Source organism: Caloenas nicobarica, chromosome 2, assembly GCF_036013445.1.
Source record: "Caloenas nicobarica isolate bCalNic1 chromosome 2, bCalNic1.hap1, whole genome shotgun sequence".
Classification (NCBI taxonomy): Eukaryota; Metazoa; Chordata; class Aves; order Columbiformes; family Columbidae; genus Caloenas; species Caloenas nicobarica.
The window spans coordinates 116,079,306-116,093,435 of NC_088246.1; the positions used below are offsets into that span (position 1 = coordinate 116,079,306).

The following is a 14,130-nucleotide window of genomic DNA, read 5'->3' on the forward strand; positions in this document are numbered from 1 at the left end:
TCTGTGTTTGCAGCAAGAGTACTTACCGGAACTTAGCCTGCAGGTCTACCTCTAATAGAAGAGGTCAGAAGACAAGGTTTTCAGCAAAAAGCTTTTATGGTAATACTTGGATTTTTAATATGAATATCTAGTGATTGTTTTGATGGACACATGGCATCACAGATGGAAGCCAACTCCATATTGTTATACCTGCTGGGTATGTTTAGGTCTTTGCTCGTGGGAAGTCCCAATTACCTGGTGGAGAATCTCTTTGGTAAGTGGAGGCCCAAAAGGTACATCTGCTCCTGATGGGTAAGGTGAATAGGTGTCTGGATGGCTGTTTGGTGCTTGAATAATAAGTTGTTCAGTACGAAAGAAAGGCCCGAAGTGTGTGTCAAAGTACTCCTTCTCCTTGCGAGCTTGGCTGCTTGGGGCTGACCAGAGATCTACAGGGTTTGTGGTTGCTTTAATATACACAAAGCCTGAGCAGCACATTGCAATGAAGACCACAGAGAAGAGGATAACAGGACGTGGATTTCTGACGCAGAAAGCCCCCCATGACGTGAATGTCATCCTTAGGCCATTCTCAAACCTTTCACCAAGCCTTTCACTACAGGTAATTTTCCCTGTAAGAGCAAGAAGTAAACAGTAAATGTTTGAGAAGTCCATTAAGCAGCATTTTCTTGAAGTCACAGAATCACAGAAAGTTAGGGATTGGAAGGGACCTCAAAAGATCATCTAGTCCAATCCCCCTGCCAGAGCAGGAACACCTAGGTGAGGTTACACAGGAAAGCGTCCAGGCGGGTTTTGAATGTCTCCAGAGAAGAAGACTCCACAACCTCCCTGGGCAGCCTGTTCCAGTGTTCCGTCACCCTGACTGAGAAGAAGTTTCTTCTCAAATTTAAGTGGAACCTCTTGTGTTCCAGTTTGAACCCATTACCCCTTGTCTTACTGTTGGTTGTCACTAGGAAAGATTTTTCCACTAGGAAAGATGAAATTTTTAGTTCTGCTTGTAGTAAGCACCAGAAGCTATGTCTACACTGACAGTCAGACCCAGCAACCAATCCTTGAGTGAGGTCAAGAGAGGAGAAACTAGCCTGTACCTGACACTGCCCCTTCTAATACAAAATTGTCTTTTACAGCAGTAAGTACAGCAAATAAAGGCAAGAAGCAGCTAAAAGATGTATATGCATTAAAGTGAGCTACCACAGCTGCTACACAAATTAAACTACAGTTCTTTCATGGCATGCTTTGAATGGATACATGGATAGGTCAGAACATGATCAAAGTGATTTTAACATCATGCTATCCCTTTCGCTGCCAGCTACAAAGCACTCCAGAAATTCCTATTAGAATAGCTAGATCCATAAACTGCAACCAGGGCTTCCAGCATCCAGCAAAATAGGGTTAAGTACCACTCTAAAAGAGAAGTATTGGCCAAAAGACTGAAATGAAGCCTTCTAAGAATGGATTATATGGCCTAATGAAGCTAAAATTCCAGAGCCCATCCAAAGAAAGCGGAAGCACTTAAGCCGAGTTTCCAATAAATCTATTACTCTTATCCAAGACATACCATTGTCACGACGGGAATTCACAGAGGCTACATTGCTGTCAATTGGTGTGTACTCTGAGACAAAGTGCCGCCTCCTGCAAGACAAAAAGCTACGTTACTCTACTTCCTCAAAAGGTATTTTTTGGGGTTTCTCCTCCTATCTTAATACGCTTGTCAAACTTGGATCAAGCACACATTCTTTATGTCTATTTAGAAGATCAGTAGCATTAAGAGGACAGAGAATCTCTTTAGATTGATCATAACTTAGAGTGATAACATGTGGAAGAGTTTTCTACATTAGAAATATTTGACCTCATTAGTCAAACTGCTCAAGTTACCCAGTTCGTCAGGCTAAGTAAGTGTGAGTGAGGAAATAGCAAAGTAAGGTACTTTCTTCCTGTCCTGACAACAGGCAAGTTATAGCCCAGAACACTTATGCTAGACCTATATTGCTTATACTCATTCCTGATACCCAGAGCAGGAGATAAGTTCAATAGCCTCCTCATGGTAAGCTGTAATAATCAGACCTCCAGTTATGGCAGGATGGTTTGGACTATGAACTAGACATCTCAGACACCCCTACCATTTCATGTAGTTACTACATATATTGCCCAGTAAGATAAGGCTGCTGAGCACATCATAAGCTTGTTGTACCCACTACCCTTCTCCACACAGATGCAATTCTTATTATACAGCAATTTCAGATTCCTGGTCATAACTGAAAAATATTGAAGTTGCACTGAAAAGTACCACCATAGTTAAGGATGTTAGATAATGGAAGCCTCCAGAAAATGCTATTACAAAATATTAACAGTATTCCACTGCTCTGGATTGTTAGCACACCCATACCAAAGCATTTACAGTTATGTGTACATTTCACTAGTATCACAGTACAGAGAAGCTGGCTTGCTGGCCCTTACTTTACACAATGCTACGATTACTGGAGGATCAGCTTTTGTTTAGTTTTTTCAGAACAGGAGGCTAAGAAAAAGTATTAGTGACTTAATTTGCAATAGGGTAGTGATAGTTTTCCTGCAGACCAACGCTTGTAACAAAACACTATGATTGCACATGGCTGCCCATACTAGATCTTGCTCTCTCTCACTGATCCTAAATCGAGTTCTTACAAACCCATTAACTTGAAGTCAAACTTTTCGTGATTCTTCCCATCTCAGCCACATCTCCTGACAAAGTATGATATGTTAAACACTTTGTTGCACATGTAACAACAGCCAGAAGTAATGGTGGCTTTAATGAAACACTGCATGTGGTAAACAGGCCTCCCCGTTGCTGGAGTTTCAGTTCGTTCCAATTACAACTTACGAAATAAGTTAGAGAACAGGACTGCATTTTTACTTAGTCACATGGGTTCTCCAAGCTACTAGTTTTTTAGTGGACTGATCTAGTCTTAAGCTCTCAGAGAAGTTTGACATTTGAGCACAAAGGCAGTTCACTGCTCCTGAAAGGTGGTGCTCTGGTATCTTAATGCACACCACACAAGAACAGAAACAGTTGAACTGAGACTTTACTCTTTATCATAAAGGTTTAATGTCAAACCAACAAAGTAGATATATGCATTTCCCCAGACTTTTACATACTCTCAAGTTCCTGCCTATGAAAGTTGTAGATTTGTGTATTTGATCCTGTAGCTATGGATGCTACAAGAGTTGCACATCAACTAAACGAACTTCTGCGCCTACTTTCTACCGTGTGTTTTTAGGTGCTAGAACACTCCTCGTAAGTATAAGCATCTGCCACAGAACATGACTTTTGGCTGGGTGAAAGAAGTTAAGACATAAGCATTCTGTCCTGGGCAAATGAAGCTTTCCAGAAAGAGGCAAGAGACTTTCAGAGCTGAGCATTTTGAATACTTTACCTGTAACACCAGATTCCAAAAAACAGTGCAAAATATACAAGCAGAAATCCCATGTAGGAGATCCACGTGACGACATACACAGCATCCAAACCAAACAAAAGCCATGGAACAGGCAACGGAGGGGGTTGAGGTTTTGGACCACAAACAATTGAACAGTCCTGACAGCTGCATGGTCCTGTCGAATCATCCACAGACTCATTACAGCCTTTGGTAGCATTGTTCATAGGATTCATTCCATGGACAGGAACATCTATGACAAGTCACAAGTTGCGGAACCAGTTTACTACCAGGTAAAAATCCAGACCTTCAACACAAGCTTCCCAGTTAAGTGAGTTAACCCTTTATACGAAAGGCCCTATCCTCTATAGAGTAGCTTTTCTTGGTCTTACAGCTGACAAAGCCACTGCCTTTTCCACAGCAGGTACCAACTGTTTACAGTTGTCTACTAACTAAATGACTGGTCATGTTTTAGAACTCTTCAGTTTGTAAAAGCAGTAAGCACATACTTCTATCGTTCCAGCAATGATTTGTCGCCCCCATCATCCGTCCAGATTGTGTAATGTGTTAGTTTCCTTGCAAAGAAATCCTAAAGGATCAGGGTACTGCCCTAGTTTCCCAAAGAATACAAGCAATCTGGTTGCCTAAGCTCAGCCCATCCCTTAATGAGTTTTAGATATCTACACAACATGAAGCTGCATACCAAAGCAAATGCAAAGTATGACTTCCCAGCAGAAAGAGATAATCAGTTTATCTTGCATTGCTTTGAAGGCCTCTGACTGCAGACATTCATCATGGGGCAGCTGTTTAACAAATCAGTATACTAGCTGCAGCACACAGCCTTTGACAGCAGCTTCCAAGGCAGGGACTACTCAGTTTCTTACCTGAAAAGATAGGAATAATGCTGAAAGGAGTTTGTCCATTGTCCTTACTAAACATGTACTCAATCCAGTTGGTGGCATTGCAGTCCTTGGCATCCCTCCCACACAGCAGCCCCAGTGCTTTAACATTACTCGACGGAGCCTCCACATCTTTGCAGGCATTATACATGGCTAGGAAGAGTGCATTAAGACAGAAGAGTCGTTAAACCAATGTTATTATTTGAGTGAGCATTCCAAGTATTTCCAATAATTAGACTCACCAAGTTCAAAGAACATGCTTATAGCTTTCAAGATGAAATATCTTAAGATAGTGAAATAATGCTTCCAGTTGCATTTACAGTATTCAAGGTTGCAACTCTTTGTTACGGCTATCTTACTCTGAGTATGCCACACGAATCTGCATTACACCAGAACATACTTTACTGTTTGAGAAGGAATAGCACTTAATATGAAGTTAATTCCAGGGAAAATTATGACAACTATTTACTTTTGATCTGTAGGCCTTATACAACTTTCAAGTGCCTCATAATTTGATCAAAGGTTACTACACAAAGTATATAATGACTGAACTGATTCTTCAAGCTTGCTATAAAACCAAAATACAACCCAAACTTGTTTGTTCTGTGGAAAAAAATCTCTGGATTTGACAAAGGATTAGAACAGTCCATTTCAAGAGGAGTAAATGCCTCTTAGAGAACCACTGCAGTACACTGTATACAAACGTTACTCTCATACTTGCCAGACAGTTTCAATGTCAGCTCGGCTTTGGACATTCAGTATTTGGCAACAACTTTGTTTTTCTGAAGTTAAAGTCATCAGGGTTATCAGCTATTAACCATTTTGTCAAGCATTGGAACAGGCTGCCTGGGGAAGTGGTGGAGTCGCCATCCCTGGAGGTGTTTAAAAGACGTATAGATGAGGTTCTTAGAGACACAGTTTAGTGCCAGTTAGGTTAATGGTTGGACTTGATCTTGAGGGTCTCTTCCAACCAAATGATCCTTTGATTTGTATAGATGTTCAGTCTCAGCTGAGTCTTCAAAAATACTGTTATTAACAGCATCAGTGTAATGTCTCCTACCCAGGCAGAAGTTAGTGTTCCAGCAGTTTCAATGGGAACCTACTGGTACCTATTTGATGCCTCAAACTTCAAAAGACAAGGAGATATTTCCTCCTCACAGTTCCTTCTGAGAAGGCATTGGTCTTGTCACCTTGACAAAAGCCTAGGTAGATTAACACACTGTTTACTCACCATTTGCAAAGCGTTCTCCAATAAAGTACTGCAGCTCTGTAATGCTACTTTTGTTCTCTTTTAATATTGGATCGTAATAAGGTATGGTGCTTGTAACATTCAAAAAGTCAGACTGATTTGGACTGCAAGTCAGTTCACAGAAGAGGTTTATCAAGTTGTAAAAACACGATGGACATCTGTGTAGGAAAGTTAATGAAAAGCAATCAGATGAAGAGGTAAAAGTGCACGACATATCTTATTTGACCTACACAGCAAGTGTAAACATTCTGCTCAGAGCATCAGAACAAAGTATTTAAATTCTGTAAGTTTTTAATTAGCAATGCAACATTAGCTGGTGCTTAAAAATCACTTACTCCTCACCAGTAGCATCAACAACATTCACTAACAAAATTGCCTACCTCAAATAGCAGATACAAGTAGAATTTGAAGGAAAAACTAACTGCTGCTAGCAGGGAGATTTCTGGTAGAAAAAGACTGAACAGTACTTTATGTCACCCTCATCTGAAGCCTTCATTACAAATACAGTAGCTTGAGACAAACTAAGGTAATGTTTATTCTACCAGCTAACTCAATCCAGACTGCAAGCAGTTGTCTCATGAAATTAAAGCTTCCTGATATGGATGAAGGAACCTCTCCCAAAGCTTTCTGCAATAAGCCTTTAAATGGAATTACCACCTTTTCCACAGTCTACTTGAACAGAAGAGTCTTAATGTGCTTTCTTATTATGTTACAAAGCTCTAGTTGCTTTGTCATTCATTAACATACCTGGAAAGAAACTGCAGAGGCAGCTGCAAGTTGTTTTTCAAAGTCTGAAGCTGATGAACATCACAGCAAGTGCTAACATTGCCGAAGAATAAGCCTGGACAGAGTTCCTTAAATAAAAACAGTATCAAGGTCAGGGGGAAGGAAGGAAAAGCATGTTTAAGACTTCACAACTCATTAGAGTTACGGGTTCTGCTTCAGCATATTTCAGAAGACAGTAGCTGTTGCTGTAGGAGATGCAGAGAAAAAAATACCAACCTAGTCAGATTCTTTAGAGAACAGGGAAAAGAATCACTTGTTTTATTCAAGGCATCACTTCCTTTTAAAAAGCTCCTTCAGATGATCGTTAGTCACCAGGGTCTATATATAGAATGATAATGGTATTTGAGAGTCTACTAGTAAAAGGACACCACATGTTTATCCAAGTTGAAAGTATTCTTGCAGCTTATCCTCTAGTATACCTTCTGGATAGTATCAGATTCTAAAGTCTCAGAAGGCAAGCCACTACCCACAAAATCACTGGTTACCTGGAAAAGCTATTTCATGTTCAATTTATAGAAGAGACAAATGCATTTAACACAAGTATAAATGGTAGTAACATACAAGAACTGTATATTAAGTCTCCAGAAGCAGTACAACACAGTACTTAGCTCACCTACATATTTAAGTCACTCCTCCTGCCAGCCAAACCATTGTTTAACTCTGTAGCTATTTCACACTTTAATGCTTTGCACTACCATCTGCCAGGAGGCAAGTCTGGCAGCATCATCCTATATTGTACATCAAATCCACAAACTCTATTTTGACTTTGGTTTTGTTCGCTTTCACAGCTAGAGTCCAGATAAAGAAATATGGTCTCACATTAGCCACAGCTAAAGAGACTAAATGTCCAAGTTTGCTCCCTTTGAGTGTCAGATGTCCTATTTAAGGAAGAGATCAGCAATGATAATTTGATGGAAAACAGTCTAGTCTTGTCCTTTAGAGATCAGAAGGGCATAACTGCAAAATGTATTATAGTTTTGAAGAGCCCTAAAAACATCAGTCTGACTAAAGACTACTCAAACCAGTGCGGAAAATATGCAGAAAAGCAAACCAATCCTATATTTAAGGTTATGTTTGCAAAAGCCTGTAATGACATGTCTTGGAGACTTCTCATACTTCTGAGGTATATCACCTTCACACAGTTGGGGCTACAATCCATACCTGAGAAATTAGAGATAACCCGTTCACTTTCTCAGCAAATCAGGATGATAAAGCCAAAGGTTATCATGCAGGTCCAACAGAATCCGATACAGAACTCTACAGTGTAGGAGACTTATTTTTTAGCAGCAGACCTCCAAAAGAAGCTCACCTGCATTAAGTCATAGCCATCTTCTGGTAGTGCTATTGGTGGTCCATCATATGCACAGTTGTATCTCTTGTCTCCAGAAGCAACTCCACATTCTCCATACCAGACACAGAACTGTGAAAGTACCTAATCAACATAAGATAACTGGTTAACTGCTAGAAATAGTTGTCAAAGGTCTCAGCTGCTGTAGAGTTTGGGTGCTACCATTCCAAAAGTCATTTGCAATCCAGTTTAGACAACTTCCTGCTAAACATCAGCATGTCCTACATGAAGCAGCCATTAGCAACAGCATGTGCTTTTAACAGGGTGCACATCACCACTGATCTCCAGCTCAGCTCCCCATCCTTCCTTGCCCAGTCTAGAAACAGGAAGTACATTGTCTACAGTTAAGACTAAGTGCAAGTTACTTAAGAAAAAAATACTTTAAAAGCATCTCCAGATATAAGGCGATGTAGAAAATAATTTGTTAACAGAAGACAATGCACATGATTAGTGGGTTAAACTTGTCACTTTAGAGCACATGATTCAGTGTACATGGAGAGAAGAATATTGCTTATATGCAATATTTCAGTTCCTCCTGCCACCTTTTAATCTTTCTCACAAACTCAGTAACTTATAGCGACAGACTGAGGAAGTAGCAGCATAAAGCAGATTCTGAAACAGAACTTTACAGCTCTGCACTCGCCAAAGAATGCCATGTGTTACCACAATCTCAAACGATGCTCTCCATCACCCCTTTTAAGCCTAAGCATGTAATATTTAAATGGGCTTACAGTGCGAAGTAAAATGAAAAAAGCTTCAAGGCTCATTTTAAAGATGTTTCAATTGGAAGGACTATTGAAAAATTCAGAAATTGGCTCTTCACTATGTGCATAAAATAAAGGAAATTGAAAAGGAGACAGTGGTACCTTGCAAACCTGGGGTTTTTTGTTCAGTGGTACGAACAGGAGACATTTGACATGCTAAACCAAAATATTCTGAAAATTAAAACATTTCATGCAATAACAAGTTATTTACAGAAAAAGCATTAAGTCAGGTCCAATGTTCTCCTGTGCACCTGGCCTGCAAGCAGAAAGCAGACTGCACAAACATTTACTGCACTTCTGCCAGCTCTTGATCAGAAGTTCGCATGGTACAGTTTGAGAGATAACTGACCTATTTTTATCTCCTGAACAACCTTGACCTAGCATTTGCAGAAACACCATATGCTTACGCTGCAAGGACAGACTGCTGTGCTTTGTGCTTGACCATGAATAATATTGTTTACTGAGCAGAGAGGCCCCTGAAAGCTGTATTCATAACACCCAAGAGCTACCCAGAATTCAAATGCCTCCGCACCACCCATTTTTGTGCTGCACAACACTGACAGTTCTTCAAAGAGTACATAAATAATTGTATTTTTTAAAAATCAGGGACAACAATCATCGCAAATTCACCTGACCCTATTAGAATTGTTTTCTCTTTAACTCAACATGGCCCGATTCAAAGTTACTCACTATAAGCCAAGTCCAAAAGTCAATTTTAGTACCACTCATCCAGATAATTATTTCATTTGTCTACTCTAGCATTTCTTCTAAACATGTAATCAGCTGCTCAGTGTCACCATATTCTTACACAGAAGGTGGAAAGAACCCCTTCAAAATTGCACTTGTAAACACAGAATGTTTAACACCAGCATAAGCCAGAAAGTTAAATTCCCATAACTTGGAGATTATTTACAGAAACTACATTGTAAATTTGTTCATGCATCAAATTAATCTAAGAAGTCAACACTTCTCTGATGCAAATTTAGAAGTCACTATCTTCACCTGTTTCCTCACATCTGCGCACCCAAGTTTTAAGAGCAGTCTAGAAGTGGGGAAAGAAGATGGTTTAGTGTTTGTATGTATCAGTGTCAGAAGTTAATCAATCATCTGTTCAAGAGGAAGCACAGATTCACTGCTATTCTTGCAAAAGGGCAATGAATTGTGAGCTGCTTAGTACTGCCCATGAGAACAGGATTAGATATTTCTTCACTATCAGGCTGGGTTAAATGTTTAGTCTAGAATGGTTTGTAATCATACTTTCTATGAACACTTTCTAAAAAAGAAAAAATACCACAACACTTTCTCTGCTTCATTAAGTCTTGTTATCTAACACTTCTTGATTTTTAAAATCCACAAAATTATCAACCTACTCTTTTCAGAAAGATTTAGCTTCTTCCAGAGTGGAAAGTGTGGTAAAACTGGTAATGCAGTCACCAGTTACAAAAAAACCTCAAAGTTCTCAGGGCACTTCTTATACAGAAAAACCTGGAGGTAAGTTTCAGCTACCACACCAGGCTGACTGATAATTCTATTGTTTTTAAAATATTATCTGTATTTCAAGGTAACACTTCCTTAGTTATAACTACACAGATACAAAATAAAATACAAGCTGTATTATGTCTACAAATTTACCTACAAGGCTTTTTGCCATCATTTTCAGGACAGAACATAGAGCAACTCACTTGCACATGACACTTGGTCATGCACCAAAAAGTATTCAGCTAAACACACAAGAAGAAAAAAAAAGTATTCTGGCCTAGTGTTAGTTTACACTTGTAATTGGAATACAGAATCTAAAACCATAATACTGAAGTCCCACATCGATAAAACCTACAATGGAAAAACCAACATATTTATCACTCAAACTTTCAGCCTGTTTGAAAAAGCTGAACAGACTGGTTACTTGTAACTACTGAAGAGCTGCAAGTTTGCATACTCTATTTCAGTATTAACACCAAGAATTCAATTTCAGAGACAACCCAAGATTAGATATTTATGCCATGACCTAGCAGGATCTCGCTAATAAAAGTCTGAATTTGTTCCCTGAACCAGTAAGCTTTGGTGATCCTTGATTTACAGTGGTTAAACCAAGTCAATAAGCCTAAAAAAAATCCCACATAATCAAAGTCAACAGCCTAAAGTCACCACCAGAGCTCTCCAACATCAACAAGTCAATAGCAGACCCATCACTGAGTCAGCCACAAAATATGGGAGAGGGCTGGTCTCCCACAGTTCAGACAGTATTCAGGGATACTATAAGTAACTAAGTAACTACGCCATTACCACTGATAAGATACAGCTGGAAGTTCTTCCTCCAAAAACCCTCTAGTAAAAGCCAGATTAAGTTATAGAATAAGACAAGTACTTCACTCTTGCCATTCTTTCAGAACATTCCTACACTGGTGGGAAGACACAGGGATGAGTAAGTGTGGTTGTAAATAAGTCATGGTTAAAGGTACTGCTTGCAAAGTCAGACTTCCAAGTCACTTAAGATTTGGGTGAACAATCATGTTTCTTAAATGGGTGAAAGTCCTCCCAACTCCAAAATTAACAGAGAAATGCTGTGTTGAGCCAAACTGCCTTCTAAACAATGCAAGATACTCCATAAGAATAACATAAGGTCGGGTTTTTGGGGGGTTGTGGCTTTTTTGTGTGGTGGGTTGTTTTTTGTTGTTGTTGTTGTTTTCTTTTAAAAGAGATCACATTACTAAGTGAAACTTTCCTAGTTACTTCAGGAAGCAATAGCAACATAACCTCCTGCGATCTGGCAATATGCTAACACTAGTCTTCAGTACCTCCTCAGAGTTCAGAAAGTATATTCCTGCTTCTAGAAGATGTATCCTCTTTGAAAAATTTCACCTCAAGTCAGAGCTCCAGAAGCCCTAATAAAGAACTTGCACATGAGCAAGCATGGGCATTTAATGACTATTAACATTCCACAAAGGTTCTGTTACAGTTTTCTGGTTCCAGGCATTATCATCGGTTCGTAGTAAAATTAATGTTCAAACAGATCAAACACACATTTATTTCAGTCCAAATTGCTTCAACTGCATGTTGAAACAAATCAATAATCTTCAATGCTTCCAGCAACATTGGTCATAACCAACAATGAATATGTAGCTGTTAAGCAGACAAAGAACAATGATGATGTTGTATACAGAAACAGCAACTACTTGTCGTCTTGCAAATACCAGATGACAAGCGAACATTGTTTGGCTCTCCAAATTAAGATTACTAATGTATGGAAAAGGCAACAGTATCAGATACAGCTGTTTCCCGTTCCTTCTTCTAGGATGGTACATCTGGGATCTTGCAGGGAAGAAGAAAGATCCCAGGACTTGCAGGGCAAGAGGAAAGATTCCAGGAAACAGCATACTCTTCCCCCCTCAATCCCTCAATATCTAGCCCACATCACACTTAATAGCTGATATTGTCCACTGGGTCAAAAAATTGAGTTCTGGGGAAACACAATACCACATCACCCTTAATAAATGGCAAGACTGGTTTCTGGAAAGAGGTGGCCAGGTCGAGTTTGCAGATCTGCCCCAGAAGTCGCACATTACCTCACAGTCCTCCCCATAAGAGGAAGGAGGTCCATGGACTAAAGGAAACTTTACAGGTTTAACTCTGACTTTGTCTCTTTCAGTAACTTGTTCAGACAGAGCCAATTCAGAGACAACCTTCATCTGCTAAGCTCCTCTTGTTCCTTTTGCCCATAGGTAAAGGACTGCTCCCTTTCAGACAGAAAAATCATCAGCTACGCCTGGTCAGGCAAAACAAGCCCCAGTTCTAGAGTTATCCAAGCACACTTCACATGTCACGGGAAATTCAGGGTCAAGTAGAAAGAGAAAGTTGCAATAATGGTAATAGTTTGGTACCTGTCAGAGCAACCTGGTGTTAACTGACAATGATTTATTAGGAAAATACACACTTACTGCATGCACGATCAGAAAGTACAGGTTCCCTAACTAGCAGTGGTCTGCAACTAAGGACATCTGCACCACAACGCACTCTGATGTCCTGCAGGGGAATAGTAATAATACTGCACACAAAGTACTGTCTAACACCCAGCAAATCATGATTCAGTTCTACCAGTCATTCCCTTCAGTGATCTCTCCCCTTCTAAGAAGGCTTCCTCACTTTCCATCCAGAAAGACTACGAACAAGTCACTCCTGATTTTCCAGGAAGTAATTTAAGTCGTTACTGTCTTGTTGTGAAGCTGCATTGCCATCCCTGCCAAGCAAGCTGTTCCACACAGGCATTTCGGAACCTCATGCCCAGGATCACGTAACACCGCGCTGTGGGCCACTTGGTAAGTTTGAGGCAGAGCAGCACCTTCCGCTAACATCGTCCCATAGGATTTCAGAAACTCAAATAAATCCTACAGGTTGGGATCCCAGTTGCTGATAGGAAACCTGTGTCCAACCTTGCCTAGCCACCAATTTGACAGTTGGTGTTTTGGTATAATTATATGAGTATCAACTGAAACAGCTGCCATTAAGCACACAAGATGCCATCTAGTACATTAAGATGTTCATAAGAAAACAATAACAGTTTCAAGACATCATCCTCCTGTAAATCCACATTCAGAAAAGAGACTAAGGGAGCCAAAATTTTCATTGTAGTTCTTAGATGGTATTAATGGATAGTTAACTACCAACTAGTATCAGGTTAGCTGGCACAAGCCTTGAACCATGCACTGCTCAGAGTGAAAGATAATCCTACACAGGCTGAACACTTCAAGTTCCTTGTGAAAGCGTACATAATGGAAGGACTGCAAACTGAAATGCCATTCTAGTCCACTGACTTCTTTAAAAAGAAGAAACATGACATATGACACTTTAGTTTATAGACACCACAACCAAAAGCATGAAAACATTACACTACCAGTATACTTGAAGGAGAAAACAGGTTCACTTGCACAATGCTCCCCTTCTGCATGCATCTAACACTATATAGGCTCAGTCTACCTGAAGGACGAGCTTCTCTTTGAAATATACCAAGGTGCACTTTGTGGATTTTTAGGCTGTAAACAACAGTTAATGGCAAAAAAAAAAAAAAAAAAAAGAAGAAAGAAATTTTGCCTTCTTACATTACAAAACCGAGATCTGCCTGGTTACAGTCATTTTGCAATGTTTACTTTTTATGGACCACAAAGCCACATCCTCTCCAAGGATCCCCTAAGTCTTGTTGTTCCAAGCTCCCCTAGCTCAGTATCCATCTGTCACCTAAAGAAAAGCATCTTGTCATTCCCTTACCAGCCCAGGAAAACTACTCATTGCTACAAGATGCTATCTCCCTTCAAAGACATTAAATAAAGGAGTGTTGGTAAGGTGTGAGTCCATTACCTACCCACCTGGAGATCATTAGTCACTACTAAACAATTGGCTTCTCCAGTGGTAACAGAAGAATGAATTCCTAGTTTTCTGTTCAAGCTCTTTAAAGGTTGTTTGAAGAGGATACGACAACGGAAGAACCTCAGCGCACACATAGGATGCCGAACTTGTGAGTTTAAAAAGTGTTAAGCATAAAACTTGACCTAGAAAGTATGTTTCCAAGTTGGTTAGAGAGAAAAAAAAAACCCGAACCACTGCACTAAGGCTTACAAGACACTCCTTGTTTCTCCAGAGGAATGTGGGGTATCTCACTCCTATCTTGGAGTACTGCATAAACAAAACA

At 39.8% G+C, this 14,130-nt stretch overlaps 1 protein-coding gene across 2 annotated transcripts in view; it reads right to left on the minus strand.

Annotated features, from left to right (window-relative positions):
- Positions 1–14,130, minus strand: part of NPC1 (NPC intracellular cholesterol transporter 1) — a 28,374-nt gene that overhangs the window by 13,364 nt on the left and 880 nt on the right. For both annotated transcript variants that reach the window (XM_065627620.1, XM_065627621.1), the window contains exons 2-8: positions 7,648–7,770; positions 6,300–6,406; positions 5,535–5,710; positions 4,289–4,456; positions 3,408–3,657; positions 1,553–1,626; positions 235–605 (exon numbers count right to left, since the gene is read on the minus strand). In XM_065627620.1, the coding sequence (XP_065483692.1) occupies positions 235–605; positions 1,553–1,626; positions 3,408–3,657; positions 4,289–4,456; positions 5,535–5,710; positions 6,300–6,406; positions 7,648–7,770 (1,269 nt within the window). The remainder of the gene's footprint in view (positions 1–234; positions 606–1,552; positions 1,627–3,407; positions 3,658–4,288; positions 4,457–5,534; positions 5,711–6,299; positions 6,407–7,647; positions 7,771–14,130) is intronic.